Source organism: Taudactylus pleione, unplaced genomic scaffold (assembly GCF_031769625.1).
Source record: "Taudactylus pleione unplaced genomic scaffold, aTauple2 ptg000391l, whole genome shotgun sequence".
Taxonomy (NCBI): domain Eukaryota; kingdom Metazoa; phylum Chordata; class Amphibia; order Anura; family Myobatrachidae; genus Taudactylus; species Taudactylus pleione.
Genome location: NW_028284792.1, coordinates 2306748 through 2331938, shown reverse-complemented (window position 1 = coordinate 2331938; position 25191 = coordinate 2306748). Strand labels below are relative to the sequence as shown.

General features: G+C 41.2%; 1 protein-coding gene across 1 annotated transcript in view; it reads right to left on the bottom strand.

Moving 5' to 3' along the window:
- LOC148507539 (uncharacterized) overlaps positions 1 to 25191 on the bottom strand; it is a 662982-nt gene that overhangs the window by 295398 nt on the left and 342393 nt on the right. The window contains exons 67-74 of the mRNA XM_088445856.1: positions 23646 to 24196; positions 22588 to 22760; positions 22330 to 22488; positions 16775 to 16990; positions 15600 to 15819; positions 9931 to 10023; positions 7323 to 7502; positions 1396 to 1555 (exon numbers count right to left, since the gene is read on the bottom strand). Coding sequence (XP_088301982.1) covers positions 1396 to 1555; positions 7323 to 7502; positions 9931 to 10023; positions 15600 to 15819; positions 16775 to 16990; positions 22330 to 22488; positions 22588 to 22760; positions 23646 to 24196 — 1752 coding nt within the window. The remainder of the gene's footprint in view (positions 1 to 1395; positions 1556 to 7322; positions 7503 to 9930; positions 10024 to 15599; positions 15820 to 16774; positions 16991 to 22329; positions 22489 to 22587; positions 22761 to 23645; positions 24197 to 25191) is intronic.

Here is a 25191-nt window from a genome sequence, read left to right as displayed (position 1 = left end):
GTATGTTATACTTCTAATTGCTCATCCTGCCAACTTTAACCTATATAACGCGTCCCAGATGGTGGCTTCGACTGGTACTTTCTTGGGCAGGATGAACAACATGTGGAACTATTTATGTAGTGCGTATTGTATTAGACACTTTTCATTTACCAGTATATGTCTTAGTTTCATGTAGTGCTTATCTCACACATTGGAACCTACAGTATGTGGTGCGCCCAAGATGGCTGCCTCGTCTGGTGCTCTCGTGTGTATATACGCTGCATACACGGTTGAGCATTGCACCTACATTTATACTTATATAATAAGAATGCTGTATCTGTCTGTTTGTTCCAAGTTGGCGCGCAAACTACTGAACCGATTTTTATGAAAACTGCATCATTTTGTAGTGGAAACTCCAAGAAAAAAACTGCAATTTGTTTCATCCTGATCTGTCAACTTAAAGCTGAGCAATAACAAAAACAGACTTTCTGACATCATTAATACAGAAAAAACATCAGGGACAGACTGATATTCTGCTAAAGGTACAAGGATTGGCCTGCTGAGGACTGGGGTAAAGTTAATTTCACTGATGAATCCCCATTCAGATTGTTTGGGGCATCTGGAAAAACGCTTGTCTGGAGAAGGAAAGGTGAGCGCTACCATCAGTCTTGTTTCATGCCAACAGTAACGCATCCTGAGACCATTCGCAAAATAAAGGGAAAATGGCGACAGCGTTTTTACAGGGTTGACACCGGCGCCGACGTGGGACTCCGGAGAGGTAGATATTATATGGGTGCAGGGTGTGCAGTGAACCCAAGGGCCCGTGTGCACCGCACACCCTGCACCCATAATAAATGCGCCACTGATGGGGGGTATAAAGGGACGGAAAACTACAGCACCAGTGCCTGATTATTGTGTTTGCACTCTGGTCTGGCTTTTCCTGCTTTCCTGGCTCTGCTGTTTCACCTTCTGGGCGGTCCCTTGATTTGTCTGTCTTCAACTCCAGTTCTGAACTCCCATAACCTGTCTTGTCCCTGGATCATCATTTTGGTTAGCAGAATCAGATTCCTGACTGCTTACTGGTGACTTTTGTCTTTGTCTCTGATTCTGTCTTAGTTTTAACTTGTAACCATTCAGCTAATAGCAACTAGTATCCAATTGCTGACATTACACCACTGAAGCCTCTGAGCTGTAAAGTGACAGAAATCCATTAATCAGCCTTACACTAGCCAACTTTTCCTCTTTGCCTGTACAAATTTCTGCTCATCCACAAGTGCAACCATTATGCTGCACAAATGTAAATGTCCGGGCAGAAATATATGAGCATCTGCACAAATTGAGGAGTACGGTAGGTGAAAATTTTGAGGAGCAACTTTTGCCCATCGTCCATTACCTCCTAACATCACTTCAACTTACCTTGCCTGTAGGTTTATGGAAGAGAGTACATTTCCATAAGATGTACCAAGAATATCTTGAACCCATGCTTCCCCTTTAAAGCAAGGATCTACTAGCAACACAGGACGCTGAAAAGAAAATGAAAGTACAGCTGCATTCTCCATCTGCTGAGGAGTCCAGTCTGCAGGAGAAAACATATTTGTATTGAGCTGAAGTTCAATTACAGTACAATTCTATTACACATATTCTGGCTCAGCGGCAAGGCCACCACCTGTCCAGCGACAAGGTGAGCCAAGCACAGCAATAATATGCAGAGATTGGGTGTTTCTAATTGAATTCAGTCCACATGAGATAACAAATTCTTAAAAGGAAAAAGAAAAGTTGTTTTGCGTAAATCTGAATATAATTACTCTTATCTGCATTAGAAAAAAACAATGCTCAATAAACAGAATAACGTACAATTGGCATTTTTTTGTATATTTCATAAAAATCTATTTAAATGACGCAAAACAAAAAAATTCCCATAATTCAGTAAACATGTTTTATTCATTTTTATTTATCTTAAATCTTAAATTAGATCAACACACATAATAAATGTGGTAAAATGCACTCACAACTAATTTGCAATTGTACTGTATACTGTATGATAGAAGGAACTTTCTTCAATTAGTAATTACAATGATTATAATGATTTTTTTTTCTCTTATTTTTATAAAGAGACTTATTTAAAAATATAGTTGTTATAATATTCTAGTGACAAAAATTCGGTTTTATCTGTGTAAGTTATTTATTACTAGCATCTAAAAATACAGTTAATGGCATACACTGACATAGAAAAGATAAAAAGATGTATACTGGATTTAATAATAATTATATCTCATGAATTATATTTTCTGATTTCTTTAATAACATACAAAATAGTCTAGAAACTGGAAATCCAATGAATTACACGTAATTAGATGCAGTAGTGTACTATTGTTATTATCTTTTATTTATAAGGCGCCACAAAGGTTAAGTGGTGCTATACAAGGTGATAAAATGAGAACACGATACATGAGTATACACTAATACAGACCTATATTAATTCACTTAGATCCATAATTACAGTGAGCAGTTACCATAAATATGTAGAGAAGACAAAGGGGAGAGGGTCCTTTTCGGGAGGAAGCAGTCGGGAAGCCGACGGACGAAATCCCGACCGCCGGCTTCCCGACTGTCTAATCCCGGCAAGGTACTAATGACAGGTGTCGAAATTCCGACGCCTGTCATTAGACCTACGCTGGAAGCCCGACACCCGGCATACTGATCAAAGATAAGCCGGGCGCCGGGCATGGACAGCCGCGGCCGGCGGTAAATCATACTGATTCCCTTTTTGGACACCGTGCCCAATTCACAAGTTCGCAGCAGCATCGCAAATGTGATGTAATGATGTTGTGATGATGCCAGACAGATTGAAACTGGAATAGTGAGTACTACAGAGGACTGATGGGGGCCATCTGGCCACAGAACAGGGTAGACAGGACTGGAGAGGCACGATTTAGAGGATGGCATACATAAGATAAGTTAATGTGTGTGTATTTTGCTGTCACAGAACATTATATAATGACTCTTTCTTTGTGTGAGTTTGTTCCTTACAAGCAGCCCTATAATCAGATCTTCCAATATCAGCATGAGACCCCCAGGTCCAATATGTGTTGAGAGCACTAGCAACCGGGTTGGGGGAATGATAAAAAATATACAGATGGGGGTTGAGGGGCAGCACAGTACAGGACATACAGATAGGCATGTGGAGGGATTCCAGCGGTCATAATGTCACACTTATCAGAATACCGGCGCTGGCATCCCAACCGCCGGAATCCTGAAGGTAAGTAGCAGGGTTTGGGGTTAGGCACTAGTGGGAGAGTTAGGGTTAGAGTGCGGGGAGGGGGAGGTTAGATTTAGGCACAAGGGGGAGGAGATTAGGTTTAGGCACTGGGGAGGGAGGGTTAGGGTTAAGGGTAGGGTTAGGGGTTAGGTTAGGATACTTACTGTACCTACAGCCGTCGGTATGGTAAGCTAGTTGGGATGCCGGCATCAGGATTCTGACCGCCGGGATCCCAAACGGGGGCATTCTGTGCCCAACCCGCATGTGGAGGAGTCTGATGGCATATAAGCTGCATATTGTGGGTCTGATGGGCCTTAATAAGGGGCACATGGGAAAAACTTGGGCCTGGGGAGCCAATCTCCCCATGGTCGCTCCCACTCATGTCAAAAGCTGGCTGCACTACTGTGGATATACAGGAGTGGTGGTGAGGTTGGGAACTTTGTAGAAGAGAGAAATTTGTTTTAATTTAGTTTTGAGCTACAGTAATAGGGAGCCAGTGGAGTTACTGACAGAGAGGGAAATCAGAGGTAGAAGGATGAAATAGGGTGGGCAGCTGAATTGAGGATAGACTGGAGGGGAAGGTGGAATTTAGGAAGGTCAGAATGGAGTAGATTACAGTAATCGATACGGGAAATGATTAGAATGATGATAATTTTAGTAGTTTCCAGAAAGGGCCTGATTCTGGAAATATTGTGGAGGTGGAAATGGCAGTATTGTGAAAGGGATTGTATGTGGGGTGAGAAGGAAAGATCAGAGTCAATGGTGACACCTACATATAAAATATGGGGAACAGAGGAGAGTGAGACGTTAACAGAGAGGGAGAGGGTGAGAAATAAGGGGGCCTTTAATGAGGGAAAGACGATAAATCCAATTTTAAAAATAATTTCATTAAGCATTGTGCCCTCCAGGAGGAGAGGGCTGACAGACAAGAGGTGACAGGGGAGCAACAGAGGGAGAAAGGTCCAGGGAAGAGAGGTAAATTTTGGTATTGTCAGCAAGACCAAAATATGGGACACTACAAACTATATGGAAATAAAAAGACTGTCATTGCAAAACAATATGTTGACAAACTAGGGATGGCCATCGACCATTGAGGATTCATAATCATCGATGGTTTATTGCCGATGTCGAATGCTTTAACCATCAATGGGGGAGAACCAGATGGTCCCCTCCATCGATGGCACAGCATAACCAAATGTTTTTTGTTTTTTTACAAGGTGCTGGGTCACGTAGCATAGCTCCACCCCCGACACCCGTGAAGTCCTGCCTCCAGGTTCTGATTTGCCCACAGGACAGTCAGTCAAAGCACAGGAATGACCATTGGTTGGTGAAACATTGATGGTCATACATTGCATTGTTGGTAACCACACCGATGGCCATCCCTATGACAAACACAAGAGGGGGCAGCCTGGTGCGTGAGGCGGGAGGTGTGGTGTGGCAGTAATGGGTAGTGTGGGGGGCGTGGTGGCACAATTCTGTTATCGTGACCCTTACCCCGCTATACAATGCCATGATAACAGGTATTTTTGTAAAGCGTAGGGCGGGGCTATGGTTCAGCATGATTCGCGTTTTCAGCCTTCGGGGTGGCAGCAGACAGCCTTTGGGAGACTTGACTACTCTTCCAGCTGCGCAAGCATTCTGCTGGTCCCACGTGAGCCTGCTGATTCATAGTCTGGTAGTAGTGTTGACAGGAAAATTAAGAGACATAGGGGGAAGAAGAGCGAGAGACAGGGCAGAAACAGCATGGCAGATGAGACAACAGAGGGACAAGAGAGTGACGGGAAAAAAACAGAGGCATGAGATGAGAAAGAAATGGTGTAGAAGGCTGAAGAAAGACGAAAATAGAGAGGAAAAAGCCAGGCAACACTGTCATCAACTTGTAGTGTATATGTTCTGTACTACCTCCCCCTCCCTGACTGGTGCTCATCCTGTCCTCTCACCCCCCCCCCACCACCACCACCCTGCGCTCCATCTCTCCTGCACCACCCCCTTCATACCGTCATCTGGATAGAAGTGACAAAAATGAGCTTATATAACCTGAATCATCAACCACTGAGATGATATCATGATGTATTCTGTTCTAACTTAGGTGTTTAAACTTTGAATTCTGCAAATTCTATAAATCCTATAAGTACCTTGTGAACACTAGATTGACTGTATAATCAATGGATAGCTATATATGCAAAGACTCTCTCTCCCTCTCTATGTACAGTATATCTAGGTATATCTATATATTTGGTAGAGGTTCCCCCCCCTATATTATCCAATTTGGGCTTGGCTCTCTCCCACATCACAAACCACCACCACCTATATATATATATATATATATATATATATACATACATATATATATATTAATTTTTACATTTACTATACACTTTTTTCAGCTTCCTTTATCCCACCATTATTTAACATATGCTATTCATCGACTCCCTCCCGCAATTAGCTCTGGTTCTCTTTTATGCTCTTCATGCTCTTTCCTCTCTAGTCTTTACAAGCACTGCAGTGATTTATCATTAGGTTCCTCTCTTCCACTCACAGGGTCTCATTCAGACCCGCTCGCGAGCGCAGGACGCTCGCAAGCGGGTCAATGTTACCCCAATGCGCATGCGCACGACGGAGGGAGGTCCGTCGTGCGCATGCGCGAGACCCGGACAGTGACAGCCAAGCTGTCGCTCCGGGTCTCGCACCAAAGGGGGCGTGCTGTCGATGGTGACTGACAGCACGCCCCCTTTGGTGGGCGTGCCGGGGGCGTGGCTGCCAGACGGAGGCGTTCCCATGGGAACGCCTACCGTCTGGGTCCGGCCCCACTGACATCACTAGTGATGTAATCACTCCAGGGCTTGCGGCCACGAGACCCTACCGCAGGGTCTCGTCGCAAGCCCGATGGTCGCGATTGTCTTGACCATCGCGACCATCATCATGGACGCTCGCATAAGCTGTGGGTGGTAACCCACAGCTATGCGAGCGTCCAAAAGGCCGCTCCACATTTAAATAGGACGGCCCTGATTCAGAGCGAGCGCTCTGGTCAGAGCGTCCGGCTCTGAATCAGGGCCACAGTGTAGCTATGTTATGGCGTGCGACATGACGAAATCACAGAGTGTCAGTGTGATGCAGCGGCTCCAGAATCATGTGGGACCAGATTATAGCTGGATTACGCAAGGAGACACAGACAAAAATATGTCATGCTGACTTGCACTGGGACAATGTAATATTAGCAAGCAGGGGCGTCGGAACATTTTATGTTGGGGGGCAACATACAATTGTTCCGGCGCTGTCCCCCCCTCTTCTCTCCCCTCTCTTCCCCTCCCCTCCATCTTACCTAAGCATTGGGTGCTGACTGTCACGGACTGTGCAGCTTTATAGTTATAGGCTGCACAGCCCCTGCATCGCATGGAGGAGGAAGTGTAATGTGCGGTGTTTTAACAAAGACCGCACATTACACCTCCTCCTTCATGCAGTGCAGGGGCTGTGCAGCCTATTACTATAAAGCTGCACAGCCCCTGACAGTCCAAAGCCGCTGCTCCTTTGAAACATTTTTTGGGGGGTGAGCTGCCCTCTTGCCCCCCTCACCCCATTCCGACGCCCATGTTAGCAAGTAAAACCAAAATAACATTGGTCCAGCTTCCTGGTGGTGGAGGAGAGGCTTTGGTAGTGGGGGTCGCTAAGGTGCACCTTAGTCATTCTGCCTCTAAATCTGACACATAACCATTGTGAAATAGGGCTCTAGGTTGCAGTATGCATTTGATAATTTATCCAACCTCTTGGTGAAAGGTGGCCATGGCACGGCATAGCGATGAGATGCTAATAAGTCCAAGAGACGGGCTAGTCATTTTGTTCTGTATAGATTCAAAGAAGGGAGTGTATTCAGCAGTATTATAGAATATATCTTCAGAAACTTGTGATGGAAAGAGGAATATACACTTTAAGCAGTTGAAGGCCATGATACAAGTTACATGTGCATTTCAGCAAACATGGCAAACCCACAAAAGTCATCCAACTAACCAGTAAGGTCACAATGTTTTTCCTTAAAATTACTAGCACTTAGAAATAACAGACAAGTGTTAAAAATAAGATAATTTACCTTTTGCCGACCACGTTTGGATGTCTTCTGGTTTTACAATTCTCATTAATAAGGCCTTTATAAAGTCCATATACAGCTCTTCTGTAATGATCGGTAAACATTGGTTGTGAAATTCATTTGGGGTAAATTGTCCTTGGTCTGGATTCCAACTGTTATTTTCCACATCGATATGATCATTTTCTGTGGGAAGGAAGCAAAATAATCTGAACTTTATGGTCATAAACACATTCTTATTATTACATTAATTTCATGATTTGTAGAGGCACATCTAAAAACCAAAGTCAGAATAGATGTAAGGTGGTGATTTAGCAGCAGATGCAATTCTAACGGGGGATGGTTAGGTGAACGCTGGCGTGTCTGACTGTTTAAACACCATTCCGTAGGCGTACGTAAATTAACCATTGTGATTGCTTTTGCAGCATCAGACCTCTTTGCATGTCAGAAGAGCTGCAGTATTTGAGACAGGTCAGACCTGCTACAATGGCCACATGGCTGTCCAATCTGCGTCAATGTTACCAATGTTTACACTGGCACGCAACGTCGGACACAGATGAGAAGGCAGCAGTAGTAGGTGTCCCTATGCCCGTGTTCGCTTTTCAACTATTAGCATTATCGCAGCTGCGTTCCATGCGTAATCACAGCTGTGATAGCACTATTGTTCTCTGCTAAATCAGGCCCTTTGTCAGAAGATCAGTAACACACCTCTCTGGTCAAATCCCTGCTTGCCAGCACCCCATTTTAGTTTTTTGTTCATCTATATGTTGATTTCAAGCATATTTTTATAATAAAAGAGAGATATCCTACGAAAACATACAATTTTGTGGGCTAACCACAAATATTAAGTGTCTTCAGGATACATGTATGGAATCTGGCAGCAGATTTTGGAGATATCACTGATATCTGCTTCAGTCCCCTATTTTCGACTATAAAAGTAGCCCCTATAAGATTATATGGGGGCTACTAAATGGTCACAGCATCCTGGAACTTAGCTCCAGTAGCTAACACCATCTTTGGATGGCATAAGCCATTGTAGCCAATGGGCAACATTCCGAAAATATTTTTGAGAGGGGGGGTTGAAACGATCTCTCCCCTGTACTCTCCACTCGCACATGCAAAGTTTTACGACCCTGCATGCACAATAGCACGCATGGGGTCCGAACCCGAAAGTAAAGTGATTGCATTCAATTCAGTCGATCCTTAATATCTTATTGCTGTGACAATAGATAAGAGGCAATAAGAAATTATAATTATCGGGACCAATTCCTGATAATTGATAAATATGCCCTTAGATATCTACTGTGTTCTGAAAAGAAGTGTGTTAGAACCCGGGGATAGACTTCTACATTTTTGCCCAATATGAATTGTATTCTTGATTTATTGAGTCTTGCAGGGAATAAAGAGCTCTATTTTGGGCATTCTGTAAACATGAAGATTAGAATACACGTTATCCAGTATAATAACTGTGACATACTATAGGTATCTATATATTATTAGCTTTCATACAACTTAGTTTGTCATGTTAATTAGCTGAAATATGATCTATACACAATGAGTAACTAATAACCAAGGGCCTGATTCAGAGCCGCTCGTAAGCGGCCGCTCGTTCGTTCCGAGCGATGTTTGCCCAAATGCGCATGCGTACGGATCGTAATACGCATGCGCGAACCAGTCAGTGCGGCCGAAAATCGTTTGTTCGCTAAATAGCGAATGCCTGCTAATATGAGTGACAGGAGGAGGCGTATGTGGGTGGTAACAGGGGAAGGTGCTTGAAAACGGGGAGGGGAGATCAGAACGCAGGCGTGCTTAAAGGTCAAGACGGGCGTTTTATGGGTGTGCATAATTAATACAGCAGCGTCACTGACCACGTCACTGGGTTATTTTATAGTCAGAATTGCTCGCAAATTTGTGGTAGGAAAAACCAACCACAAGAATAGCGAGCAGTTCATACGCTGGTCGATGTACTCGATTAATCTAATAAATAGCGGACATGACGTATGATGCGAGCGGCTAGGGGGCGTTTTTATCCAAAAAACGACCGCATGTTTTGTTCGCTCGTTCAGACATAGAGGCGGCAACAGACCGCAAAGAGCGAACGGGTCATTTGAATAGCCACCCCTTTTTCTGAACGAGCGAGCGCTAATAGCAAACGGCTCTGAATCAGGCCCCAAGTCGTGTCTAATACTGTTATATGCTTCTTTTAAATAAGCTATACAAAACAGCAATAATTTCTATTAAAAAAAACCTGTCTAAGGGGGGTATCCAATTGGCCGTGAGCATAAAAAAAACAGGGATTTGTCACCATTATCCCTGTTTTTCGCTGATGTTTTTTTTTCCCATATCCTATTATTTTGGTCAGAATAATAGGATATTTCTCATGAAAACACATAGGATCAGTGATAGGCTTGCAGACTTATGAGTTTTCGCCATTTAGGTGGTGTAAAAATGGCACTTATCGTGGATTATTTTCAGGTCCTGAAAAGTATCCACAATAAGTGCGGGCTAATTGGATAGCCCCACCGCAATCAATTAGCAGCACTACTTTAGTGCTGCTGACTGGATATCCCCCTAAGTATCATGTTCCTTTAAGAAGGTAGACAGCACAAAATACCTGCATCTTCTTTTTGCTCAGAGTTATGATTGATCTTCTGATTTTCCACAGGAGAATCAGAGGCGAATACCACAGAGAATTCAATCACATTCCCTAGAGAACAATAACTCAGCTGTAAATAAGTTCAATGACACATTATTAAATATGTGCAGAAGACAAAATTTCAATGTGGCACGGATTTCGTACTAGGCTGGACTGCTGATTTTGAATAGTCAGATCTATAGAGATTCATTAGAGATATCTCATTGTTTCTCTACTAGAATGACTGCTTAGTGTGATGATCTCATTCCCACATACAATGCTGACATTTGTATTCAAATTTGTTTACTAAAGAGAAAGCAACAATCACATTAAAACGTTTGATCATGCAAACAGTTTTATGTAAAATATAACAATAAAGATGAAACGGATGCAGCAGGTTTACCCCAGGATTCGGTAATGGATTGTCTTGAAGCAACAATGACTTGGTTTAAATGACTGTTTAGTAGCAGGGTCTTGAAAAAAGTTGAGGGGACCATTGTTAAATCAAATATTATTTGTCTGGGTGATAAAAGGAAATACACTTTCTGTCCCTAAACAACCACAGCAGAATTTACATTTCACTCTTTAACTTTATGGTAGGCAGCCATGTTGTACGGAGAGTGATTTATCTCTGCCACTAGGTACCTTTATCCCAACCATCGGTTTTAGACCAGCAATTCCCCCTTCCTCTCTTCAACACTTCTCTCTGTTGGCCTTGGTATATGTATATATATATATATATATATATATATATATATGTGTATATTCACTCTAGCACCCTGCACCTGTCACAACCATTCGTCTTTCTTGCCTAAAGTGTCACTCTCTGCTTTGGAGCTTCTAGCACACTCAGCTGATGCAACAAACCTCTGATATACAGATACATATGAATGGTATGGATATTATATGTTTGATGCAACAGTTTTAAGTGTATCATATACTGTATTATGTATTATTACCAGTTATTTATATAGCGCACACATATTCTGCAGCACTTTACAGAGAATAGTTGGTCATTCACATCAGTCCCTGCCCCAGTGGAGCTTACAATCTATGTTCCCTACCACATGCACATGCACACACTAGGGTTCATTTTTGTTGGGTGCCAATTGACCTACCAGTATATTTTTGGAGTGTGGGAGGAAACCGGAGTACCCGGAGCAAACCCACGTAAGCACAGGGAGAATATACAAACTCCACACAGTTACGGCCGTGGTGGGAATCGAACCCACAACCTCAGTGCTGTGAGGCAGAAATGCTAACCATTACACCATCTGTGCTGCCCACTGTATTTTGTCTAATAATATTAGCGCGCAGAGGGAAATAAGAAAATTAACTTCCCTCTGAATAAATTTTACGCTTGTAAAGAAACACGTAAGTTTTAATGCTGCTGGTTTCCTGAGATATTCAAATAACGTCCTATGGTCAAAATTTTGACCTCAGTTATCCAATATACTGTACTAGCATCTATCAGACCCATTTAAGCTCTGAACCCTCATGGACTTGCAATGCAGCTATCAATACATTTTCCGTTTCCAGGTATTCAATAAAAGCGTTAGAGCACTATTCTATGTACACCTACAGTGATGGGCTTCAGCCCCCTGTGCCTACATGTTATTCATCTCTAAGGGAACTTGGAAAGTATTTGGATGTTCATGTGCTAGAGAGGTGCAGAACTAACTCGCTACACCTAGAGGTGTCAACTTTTTATGTTACATTTGTTCATGGTTATTCAAGTTCATAGCTTTATCATACAATTCTGTGGTGGGAGATCTTGTACATTTTTTGGATGACAATCAGCATCTCATTTATGTCTTATTTATTTACTTTTTCTTATTATTATTATTATTATTATTATTATTTTTATTGTTATTATTATTATTATTATTATTATTATTATTATTATTATATTTAATTATTTCATAACTATGTGTTTCTAAGAGGACAATAAGTTAGTTAGATTGGATTTATTTACAGTGATTCACAGTTTTTAATTATTACATGGGCTATTAATTATAATTGCTATTATCCATGTTAGATTGTCTGTGAGAATAAAACGCTACTTTATTTTATTTTAGTATCTTTTTATATGTCTTTGGGGGGATCATTGCTTCCTTTTTAAAAGCTGCATAAGCCACAGAATATTTAGTACCATATAGAGGATTGATGTGTGCTGTCTTTTAGAAATATAGCTGCTATAATATTGGTGAGCATTTGCAGCAAACCTAGGGAGCCAAATGTGTAATATATCAGGCATTATATTTATTGCAAACCTCCCATATTGGTAAGGAGAACACTGTAAGCTTAAAAGGGCAGGGAATTGGGGCAGAAAAATTAAAAGTTCTTTTTATCTGTCAATTAGGCAGCTGAAAATAGTTATCAAAACAACACAGTAAGCCTAATATCGAATCTAGTATGCATTAGAGCTTAATATAAACACAATTTCAGACAAAACATAGTATCTGTAGATCAAGGCTCAGAGTCTTCAGGGGTCCACTATTTCAACTGAATACACGGTTGGCATGCACTGCATTGGTTTGCCACTGCCTAATGAGATGAAATCCATCACCTGAGTTTAAAATGACTTTAGTGCTTGTGACAAAATGGTTGTCCAGAAAAAAGTAATTTCTGGAACCCCAAGTTCTGGAAATTATTTTCATTTACCTCAAGGGATGATGGCCCCTTAAAGAGAAAATTGTCATTTTCACTCACATTTGTGAAATCTAAGAATCTGGGTTATTCATTACACATGTCATGCAGGAGATATAACTGTCCGCAGTTACTGTCCACAGTCCCCTAGTATGGGGAGCCTCAATCAAACTTTTCAGGTGGCATCGGTTCCTGGGCCCCACTCCTTCTTTTGGGAAGGCTGTGAAGAGCAACCAGTTCAGTTACCGCCATCCGTGTACAGATCTATCTGCAGGTGACGTGCACATGTGTGAACTGAAGTCACGCATACACATTAACACTGCAGGGTCAGAACTGGCAGTGTAAAGTTACGCCGCTAATTAGTGACTGTCAGCGATATGGCTTCTGCTCTTTGGAGTAGCTGTCCCCGCACCGGAGCAATGTTGAATTGCAACGGTAATATGGTATTTGATACCAAAATTCATGGTTAGTCGGATAACAAAGTATTGGGGGCAGATAAATATACATCTCTCAGTGACTCAGCTACAAGATGTTTTGCTTTGGTCCAAAACAGCCCAGTTCACTAATAGCTCTATAGTGGAAAGAGCAGGGAGTGGAAGCTCATGTCAGGCTCTATTGTAGGATGGTGATATTTTTAGGTATACCTCCAAATATCCAGATTATTTCTATTAAAGTGGTGTTTAATTTCTGATATTTTCAGGTGCAGCTACTGCATGTCATATAGTACTGCTTGCCAGTATCATTAAGATAATTATGATGTTTAATATTAACAAAAATGTACCCTCCAAATGCTCCATTTGGTCTAATATCATTATTACATTATTATGGAGGAGTTTAATTATTTATTTATTTCTTTGAAAGCATGGAGTCTCATCCTCACCAGAAGCCAGCTGGCAGATTGGAGAGCTCTCCCCAAGGTTCACAGATTTAGAAGCTAATTAATCTATGCCCTATGCTGGTGTATCAGTTCAATTGGGGAATTGTCTGTGCTGAATGGGACTTGGCTAGAAGAATCTCTTTGCGCTGCCAATACCAGTTTTCAATATTTTTTTATGGGGGGACAAGGTAGATTCAGTGACTTTAACCTCCCTGCCAGAGCTGAAGATTGAAAAGCTGGAACAAATGCTTATCCTATCTGTACTGTTTTTTATAAGACACTGTGCTATGTATATAGTCTGCAAGAAGCATTTAGGAACCAAGGGATACATTGACATGTTCCTGTGCAATTCCTACTAATGGGTGTGGCATGTTAGGTTCATATCAACGTGCACATTCATCAAATCTAGACGGATGACATGTCAACATGATAGAATGCTGACCTAAAGTCCCTGGTGGCCCAGAGATCACTTACCTGGTTCTGGCATCTCCAGTATCATCTACCAGGTCCCAGCGGCCATGTGAGTAGCAATTCCAGTGGATACGTCTGACAGGTGAGTATTATGCCCCTAACCCTTATCCCCATCCCTAACCTTCCCCTTATGCCTAATTCTAACCCCCCCCCCCACCCTGTCCCCCTGAAGCCTAAACCCAAAACCCCCCTTGCAGCCTAAATCTCCCAGTGGTGCCAAACCCTAACCGTCTGCATTCTGAGAAAGTGACATTTCACAAAGCAGCATTTCAGATGTTGACATTGTGAACATGTTCACATTCTGCGGATATCGACATGGTGCTTTTCGACATGTTGAACCATATTGACATTTTAATTTCGACATTATGAATGTGGCCGTCAACCATGTGTGTACTACTATATGACTGGATATATGATACATATTCCATTATTACAATAAATACTGTTTTTGTCTAGTTAATGATTTTTTTTATGAAATGTTATTGTTTTAGTTGAAGTTGTAGTCATTCCTGTACATCTAAATGTTTTACAGCAGTTGGCCTTAGTGCATATAGAAGGAATTTATATACGGAAGATATAGGGGTCTATGTACTAAGCCTTAGAGAGAGAGAACGTGTACAGAGATAAAGGGCCTGATTCAGAGCTGAACGCTCTGACCAGAGCGCTCGCTCTGAATTAGGGCCCTCCTACCTTTTTTTGGAGAGTCCTCATGGACGCTCGCATAGCTGTGGGTTACCACCCACAGCTATAGCGAGCGTCCATGATGATGGTCGCGATGGTCAAAGACCATCGCACCATCAGGCTTGCGACAAGACCCTGCGGTAGGGTCTCGCTGCCGCAAGCCCTGGAGTGATTTTGGCTCTATCAGAGCCAAAGTCACTCCCACTGACATCATTACTGATGTCAGTGGGGCCGGACTCAGACGGTAGGCGTTCCCATGGGAACGCCTCTGTCTGGCCACCACGCCCCCGGCACGCCCACCAAAGGGGGCGTGCTGTCAGTCACCATCGACAGCACGCCCCCTTTGGTGCGAGACCCCGAGCGACGTATTTCTCGTTGCTCGACGGGTCTCGCGCATGCGCACGACGGAGCTCCCTCCGTCGTGCGCATGTGCAGTATCACAACATCGACCCGCTAGCGAGCGAAATTTGCTCGCGAGCGGGTCTGAATGACCCCCAAAGTTCCAACCAATCAGCTCCTAACTGTCATTTTTTTCAAACACAGCCTGTAACATGGCAGTTAGGAGCTGATTGGTTGGTACTGTCCACTTTATCTCTCACTATGGTGTCTATTTACTAAGCCTTGGAGAGAGATAAAGTACCAACCACTCAGCTCCTAACGGTCAGTTTTCAAACACAGCCAGGCTTAGTACATAGACCCTTTTATCTCTCTCCGAGGCTTAGTACATTGACCCCCTGCTATAAGAGATGCATCTCCAGTTATGAAATATGCTCAATAAATATCATTGCATGTCTGTAAGAAATTAGGATTATTATTTGCAAGTGTAGACTACGATAACAAAAAAGGTAGTATGTAATGAACTACGAACACTAGACTAAAAAAGTTATCCTATAGGTGACAGTCTCTTATATCAAACAAAGGAAATATATATTTTTGCACACATACAGAGTTGTATACAGATGTTTATTACCTTTGTTTGGGTCATTTGAGTCTATCATCAATGGGAAACCTCTCTCTTTCACAGCCTTAGGCCATTCAACTGTTAACATTAGCTGTCGAAAGTTGTGCTCATAAGCCCCGAGGTACGACACTAATCCCGCTGCCATCGCTGTACTTCCAGGGATTCCAAGCAGCCTGTCTGGAAGGACGTCTACAATAGTAGCGTATTTCTTCTTCTCCCCTTCAAGAAGCTACAAACAGATTAAAAATAATAAAGACGGTTAAATGTCAGTTTATGTGTCCCTTCATTGGGTTGAACTTTATGAGGGTTGTCTAAAGGGCCTGATGTGTACAGACACCGATACTTGTTTCAGTAGCCCATGACCATCACTCATCTAGAGCTTACAGAACTGTTTGCAGCAAACCAGATCCTACTGTACATCATGCTTTTTTATGCAGTTTACAGAAATGTGTACTAAATATGCCCAGGAGAGCAAGGAAATATGTTTCTTGGGTATCATCTTACAAATCATCCTCGGAACTTGTACTACTGAGATTTAACAGTGCAAAACATTTACATTCATCATAATCTGCAAAATACAACCCTGTTCCAACCACCCCATTACAGACATATCACGCTTTACCTCATATTAGGGCTCAGTAATGACCACAAAAATTAACCCTTCCTATACCCTTTTAATTATTGATACATTTGAATTACATAGATTCTGTGGCTAATTAAATCCAGGTTGGCTGAAGACAAATCAATCACAGAGCCTGTATAATTTTAATTTATATGCAAGTAATAAGAAGGAAAAGCTGGAATCCCTGATTCTTAATTCCTGCAGTTACTAAGAGCACCCAGTCCCTGCATGGGATTTGTTACTGGAAACCATTTCTGTCTGGTCCTTTAGCTGTCTATATATTTATACACTGAATAACTGCAAGGCAAGTACTGTGCTGCTGTGACACTTATTACATTTCATAAAAGACATAAAAGTACTAATGGTTTATTAGTGGAATAGCCAGGAACATTTTGTGAGCTCAATAAACAAGAAATGTTTCTTTAGAAAGATGCCAAGATAGTTTATGAATATCCTAAGTGACAAGTGTAATTATGTACGTGTTATATTACCAGGTCTATGCAGTATATAATAGAATATCATCCTGCAAACATGAAACGATCTCATAGAAAGGTATACATACCTGTGCTATCTTTGCTGCTTGATCTAACTTTTGGGCTATTTCAATAGTCTTTTGTTGTTGTTTGTTTTTATGCATGGTTGCTTCCTCAAAGCCTTTTCCCAGGTCAGACAATCTTAAAACCAGTGCTTGTTTTCTCTGCTGTAAACTTGTCATTTTTTGTTCAGCTTCCTCTAAAGCTAAGGTCATTTCTGACACTTTGTGCTTTAAAGGCTTTACCTACAGAACAAAACAATCTCAGTAAAAGTGCTATAATAGGTGAACAGTGAATATACCACAATCACTGTATTAGTGGACAGACTTATTATTAATAATAATTAGAAAAGTTCATTAATAGACCATAGGAAGACGTTGTCACAGAGTCCACCGAAAACCACGTCATGATTACCATACTTCTCAGAAACATCTCCTATGATCTCTGATAGCCCACTATAAGAAGCCCAAGGAAAACAACCTCATGACTTTCATGCACCTTACCCATGATGCCCCCTACCCTTCAAACCTTGTTCCAAAGGGCTCTTTCTAAAGGCAACAAATGTGTTATACGTAAAGCACTGACATATTTTTTGGCTCCAATGTGGTTTCCCCCTCCAGTTGTACTTCTATGGTTAAGTGAATTTCTACATGTAACAGAAATCTTTAAAAACGCTAAAACATAACTAATTTAGGATGTGAATAATGCAAATCTGAGTAGTAGTTTAAGAGAAAAGCATAAAAGACACAATGAATGAAAGGGATGCTCCTCAATTGGAGGTTGGTTGAACTTGGATGTGATATTTTAAGGTTTCTACCAATGTGTCTTCTTCATGAGCATCCACAAAAAACACAGCCGGGCACAGATTCCAGGGGAGGTAATTTATGTATTTTATGTATTAAAATTGACTTATATAGCGTCAGCCTATTCCATTGCACAATTAGGAACAAAACAGTAATAAAACACGTCTGGGTAATACCAGACAGACAAAGAGGTACGAATGTGCTAGGCAAGCAAGTGGGATCGCTTGTACACATAAAAACATATTGCAAGTCTTACAGTTTTGTGGTTTATATATTAGTGGCTCACTAATGCTGAGTACCCACAAATGACATATAGTGAGTGCATCGGTGGGTGTATACACCCGATATGTCTGTGAGCGACATTGTTCACAGACATATCAGGTCATCCCTTGCACACCACCGATGCTGATATATCTAAAAGATATATCAATGCATCTGGCTGTGTGTACGAGCGACCCGCCGAGAGACTGCACATTTGCTGCAAGGACCGCTGACACTGACATCTCAACTAGGGAGGGGGGCAAATTTAAATGCCTTGATGTCAGCCCAGACACATCAAACGGCCGATTAGTAAGCGTGTATAGCTTACCAATCAGCATCTCGGACGGCGGATTGGTCTGCTGATTGATCTGTCGTCCTTGTGTGTACACACAGGGCTGGCGCTAGGCTGTGCTGCGCCCTGCGCCATATTGAGTTGCCACCCCTTCCCTCCTCCGCTCCCTCCCCCTAAGCTTACATTATCCCTCTACCGCAGTGAGGGTGGGTGGGAGTTTCCTGCGCCCTCCGGATACAGTGGCGCTCAGGGCGACGGACCGGCTTGCCCGTGCCTGGAGCCGCTACTGTGTACACATTTAACAGATATATTTGCAGATGGTGGTTGTTAATACACACTGAATAACCGTCATCTGTCTTCTGTCCGCGTGTCCCGCTAGGAGGGGGCGGTGTCACGCCCCCCTCCCCGCGGCCTCCACTGCAAGTGTATGAGCATCAGCTGTGCAGCACAGCCAAGGCGATATGTCTGTGAACAATGTCGTTCACCGACATATCGCCTGTACACACTGGTCGACGCACAAAAGATATATTGGCCAGTGTGTACCCCCATAAGTCTCCATTACAATTGCCTCACTGGTAGAGATCACTATCATCCATATCATGAGATCAGAGAGCTAGTTGGAAGGTTTCATACTGTGATCTCATCTAGGAAATGTTACTCTTGCTGGTTACTTGAAAACGGAAGAGAGTGCCCATGAAATGTACAATGATACTACACACACTGATCACAAACTGACAATACTTTCTGCAGCTCACAGCATTACCATAAAGCAGAGGAATGTAATACACAAATCTCCCGGTTTGCAACAATGGGCAAAGACAAAAGTAATATGACCCCATGCTAATACATTTCAGTCTGACATTGGTGACATTACACAACCAATCCTGCAGGTCATTCTTGTTTACATGCTGATGTCACACAACATTTCATTAGTTTCAATTCAGAGTAAGTAAACACAGTCTTTTTCAATCTCAATTAACTGGCAGGAGATTTATTTAAATAGCTGACATGAACTATTTGAGGAATTAATGATTACTGATTTATGAATATTGAGTAGCATTTCAATAATCTAGCTGGAATAATCACTTTCATCTCTAGCCAGATTCCAGAAGCATTATACTCTTCAGCAATCACTCAAAGGATGTTTAAATGATTCTGATTTATAACCTTAACCTACAGGGCCCAGTACATTTGCGCTATCAGTGTGTAAATTGTACAAATGCAATTCTCCTCACCTCTAGAGAACCAATTTAAGTCAACATTATGCATGAGCTGAGTACGCCGGAATTCTCAGCTCTCTTATTTAACTCATTACATTTGCACTGAATATCTTGCAATTAAAATTTCACACATATCTCTTCTTATGATTGACATTTGGCCTTGGTAAAAATTAGTTTAAATTGGTTTCTTTGAACACATAAAAGAACAGAGATAGATTAAGCAATGTGTTTCTCGTTAGATAATGCGTATTAGTTCTTTGAACCTGATTACTTTCTAATAGATATCCTAAAACAGGATTTGCAAACCATTTAGTTTTAATATCTTATAAGTATTTTAAGCAATAAGAAGCAGAGTTAAGCTTAAATGTACCTCATGCTTTTTGCCAAATTATTCTGAATGTAGTTTCACAGACTATGAGCCTGTTGCAGAGGTGGGAGTACATGGGGCATGTGTTACCCCAATTCTGCATGCATAGACATAATGGTCATATTTGCTTATATGCATGCTGCGGTGCGATCACCCCTATGTGTTTGCCTGGCAGGGCCGTAACTAAGGTAGTGCAGCCTATGCCATGGCACAGGGCACCGCAGGAGAAGGGGCGCTGTTCAGGCCTGTCAATTTTCTGTTTATTATCATTCTCACTTGTAGCTTCCTCTTATTTCATCCCCAGCATCTCCTGGCCTCTCCTATCTCTTCCCTGGCCCTTCCCCATGAAGCATGGCCCTTTTTTGGGTGCGTTATGTCCCTATTTGAAAAATGGGAGAGCGCCAATGCTCTTTCTGCCACAGGGCACCAAAAAGTCTAGTTACGGCTCTGATGCCTATTTTGCTACTACTCAATCACTGTATTAGTGGACAGACTTATTATAAATAATAATTAGAAAAGTTCATTAATAGACCATAGGAAGACGTTGTCACAGAGTCCACCGAAAACCACGTCATGATTACCATACTTCTCAGAAACGTCTCCTATGACCTCTGATAGCCCACTATAAGAAGCCCAAGAAAAACAACCTCATGACTTTCATGCACCTTACTCATGATGCCCCCTACCCTTCAAAGCTTGTTCCAAAGGGCTCTTTCTAAAGGCAACAAATGTGTTATACGTAAAGCACTGACATATTTTTTGGCTCCAATGTGGTTTCCCCCTCCAGTTATACTTCTATGGTTAAGTGAATTTCTACATGTAACAGAAATCTTTAAAAACACTAAAATATGCACTACATATTTTATCCTCAGCATCTCCTGGCCTCCCCTATCTCTTCCCTGGCCCTTCCCCATGAAGCATGGCCCTTTTTTGGGTGCGTTATGTCCCTATTTGAAAAATGGGGGAGCGCCAATCCTCTTTCTGCCACAGGGCACCAAAACGTCTAGTTACGTCTCTGATGCCTGTTTTGCTACTACTCATCATCAAAGCGCACTTATGCCTACTCTATTCTAAGTGCAAAAGAAGCACCTGAAAACAGGCATATTTATGTGTATGTCCAAGTCTGAAAAACCCACAGTTGTGTGTACATTCCCCCAGTGTGCTTTGCCTATGTGACAACGCCAGCAAAACCTAGAGTATTTAGACCTCCTCAGCAGAAAGTGTAGGGGCTGCTGAAATGTGTACTACTCCACATTGCAGCATTGGCGTGCACTCAGTTCTGGAGCAAGCACAGATTAAAAAAAAAAAGCAAGATGTGCTCTGCAGAGAGGCTTTCGGTCTACCTGCATTGGCATATCTAAATAATAGATACAAAATAATTACAATTCAATAAAACATTGAAACATTATAATGACAAACCCAAACACAATGTGATTAACCTAGATAATATAAATATAAGTTGCTATCACTGAAGAAATGAGACAACCGCTGTCATGTTTAATCCGCATGTATCTTGACTATTATTCATACTTACTAATAATGCATATATCTGTAGCTAACACTATAACCAGTTTCCAAACTCTATGTTTAATTTCTATTTTAGGGCAATTGCCAGGTGTATTATAATAAATATATTTTGCAATGCACAATCCTCTAAACTGGAGCTCTCAACTTCTTCCTTTTGTGCGAATTTTAGGATACTTCAAGGAGACGCACACTTAGATTTTCTAAATGTGCATGCTCCAGAGGAAAGCTAGATGATTTTTGAAGATTGTTTTCTATGTTATGATACAAAAATATATATATTTATAAGTAGCTCAGAAACAACAAGTATATGCTTATTTCCAACAGAACTTGTATAAAAGATATTCAGTACAAAATAAACTAATAATAGTTTGCAGATAATGTTATAATCAGTTGGAGATATCAAACATAAAAAAACAAATATGTGGAAGCTTCTTATATTGGCAAGATAATTAATAAAGTTGAATTAATTTAAAATTCTTTAAATACATCATTGGGTAGCTGGGAGGCATTTTACTTTGTTATGACCTCAAGTAGTGGCCAATGTTAAAATGACTTTGTCTGTGCGACATCATGAGACACAGCTTTGATGTATCATTTTACAACAAAAATTAAATTTAGCTAAGTGTGATTTCCATAACACTTATAGTAGCAAGTGGTTCCTTTCATACAACGATTTTTACAAAGGATCTCTTTGAAGATCTGAACTGGTATGAACATTGCATATATTGAATAATAATAAACTAATGGGGGGTATCCACTTAGCGATATACAAACGAGAGCACGATTGCGACATTGCAATCGTGCTGTCGTTTGTATAGCTAAGTGGATACCCCCCATTAGAGACAGGCTTCTGACGCATTTGCAGTGTAGGTCTGTAATACAGTGTTAATTGGAATGGGAATAAATGTTGTGCATTGGTTCTCTTTAATTACATGGTGTAAGCTATGCATATTCATGTATATTGTATGCCAACCATAACTTATTGGTTGCTGTGTTATAAAGTATACCAGTGCTGTTAGCTTTCAAATAATAAGTATATGTTCTATATAAGATCAACCATGAATGAACCAGTCATGAGCTTAGATTACTAATAACGTAAGTATTCCGATTTTACCTTAGAAGATAAAACTCTGTAATACTGCACTGCACCTTGAAGCCATCTCATAAGACTCCCTGCTGCCATGTTACTAGCTGCCTTCTTTTCCATGTTTTCAGGTGTAAATTGGACTTTCCTTATGTTTGTTTCCAGAAGTTCCAGCGTGGACTGTGGCAACTAAAGTTTACAAATTACAAACTGTTACACATTCTCCCTTGCAAGGTGCAAACATCATATTTCTCATTCATTATACAAGTCACAAATACCGTATCTCACCTGTGCAAGGTGGAAAGTCATCAGCTCATTCAGGAAACGATCAATATTGGCCATCTGCCTCTTAGCTCCCTTTGCCCACGTCAGATCAGTATTAGGAGACTTTAGAATTATAATGACAGAAGCCATCAGCTCTTCTACGTCTACGTCAGGTTTTTGCATAGCACGCAGTTCTCCTGTAATGATAATAAAAACATGTTTCATGCATTTGAAAGAATTGTCTACTGCTACTGATTTCTCTATGCAAAGTTTAATTTCATTTCTGACTCTGGAGCATTCAAGATTTTTACATACTGTAGATCCCTGTTGAAGTCTATGGTCACTCCCTGTTGGCTTTGTATTCTAGCCAACAAGGTGACAGTCACCATACTTAATATATACTAAAGTGTTTATGTACGTATATATATATATATATATATATATTACAGATGTGCAGGTTCGGTTTTACTCGCTCTTTTCGCCAAAATTATTGCAAGTTCGGATTAATTCGGATTTATTTTATTGGCTATCCAAAACACGTTATAGCTGATAGCCAATAAGATGCCGTTTTGAGATCCGAACATATCCGAGTTACACCGAACCCGCACAAAATCTCTAATATACAGAAGAAATCAGTGTCAAGCGTCTGAAGCCTGGTCATGATGGCTTGCTGAACTTCACTGTCAGTTGCAAATCCCCTTCCACCCAGGTTATTCTTCTATGGTCCAAAGAGATGGAAATCACTTGGTGCCAGGTCAGGGTTATAGGGAGGATGGTCCCAAAGGTAGTGCCGTATTTGGCACAAATTGTCATCTGTGGTGGACGTGCTTGGACGGACTGATTGCTAAGTATCTTGAATGTCTGTCCTGACGTTATCAAAGGCAGTGCACTAAACCCAAACATGTTTCTGTGACATCGTTTTATCACCTTACACCTCGATAAATTGTCGATGAATTTCAGCTACTGATGTGCGTGTATGTGTAATATATATATATATATATATATATATAATGTAAAGAAGATGTTCATAAATATGATTGCAAAACATCAGTGATCAAGTGGGCCAATTAAATGTTACTCACCTAAAGCTGTTATATCCATGTTTTGCACTAATTGTTTAATATTTTCTATTAGTGCAGAACATTTGTACTCTGCTTTCTCTAGTGCAACTTGATATTCCGGAAGAAGTGATCTAAACTTCTTGATCTTCTGTAACTGCTGGTAGACAGCATGGATCTTCTGTTCCACCACTGCCTTGTCCTGAGCAATCTGTTGTAATATTTTCAATGTACCCTCTTTGTGTTGTTCAAGCACAATATTTTCATGCATAAGATCATCTGTCAGTTCTTCATGTGATGTAATCTTTTTTTCAATGCAACCATGAGCTTCTTTTGCCAGATTGTGTTCAGCTATAATTTTAGCATATTGTTCTTTCATTAGAGCTATGAAACACTGAACAAAATAATTAAAGGTTGCATTGGTGATATTGCCATATTTTCCTTTGGTTGACTTGGCATGCTTGATGAGAGAGAGGTGCATGGATGATAGGAGATGGCACACATTTTCAATCTCCTGCTTGGTCAACATGTCTAAATCTTGAAAATGATAGCTAGCATGTTCTATTAGGTTTTCACTAGAAGACAAATCAAAGTGTTAATGCATATAGTGCAGACTGCAAAAGAAAATACTCCATTGGAACAGTATTCTCTAATCAACTATTATACTGTACCTAGGAAATGTGACTAAAAAGAAAGCAGTAAAGTTTATTCCAGCAGTAAAGAGTAATGACAGGCCCAGGTGTAGGGGGAGGCGGGGCCAAATCCTGGAGGTGTGGTCATGCCCGCCCCAGAGAAATAAAAATATGTGCCATTAATAATCCCCTATTGATGTTAACATGACATGTTTGGCACTTTGCTAGAAAGCAAAGAAACTTAAATTGCCATCATTCTCTTTTTCTTCCATTACTATTAAATCCTGAATTTCAAAATGGGGAGGCCTCCATACCTTTCTCGTTATGGCCAGATAAGGGTATCTCCTATGTTCAGGCATTGGTCGACACTGAGAACTGTCGACCCTATCGAGTGGCGGAATTACTGGAAAAATAAAGTTTGCCTCAATTCCATTCTCTGGCGCTATATCAGGCACAACAGGTTCTTGATGGGATTGTCTGATACGAGTGTTTGTGCTAAATGTGGGGCCACTGAGGCAAACTTTGTACATTGTATGTGGGAATGCCCCCTTATACGTGGATTCTGGTCATCAGTTAATAGATTTGCATCTAGATGTTTGGTTAGTTTTCTCCCATTATCAGCAGAATGGGCGATTTTGGGTATTTTACCACCATTAGTTTCGAGTAGGAGAGATAGTAAAAAACTACTATTGATTATCTCTGCGGTAGCTCGTAAATGCATATTGCAGATGTGGACCCATGCAGATCCCCCATCAGTTCCTTTATTTTGGGCCAATTATTTTTTGCTTTTGAGATGGATTGGCTAGAGACCACACTATATAAGGAGACTAAGACAGCTGCTTTTTTCCAACTGTGGGAAGGTTTTATAGACTCCTTTTCGTTGGACCTATGACGCCAAATCCATTTATGTTTCAGAAATACTTCTTGGTATGAAAACA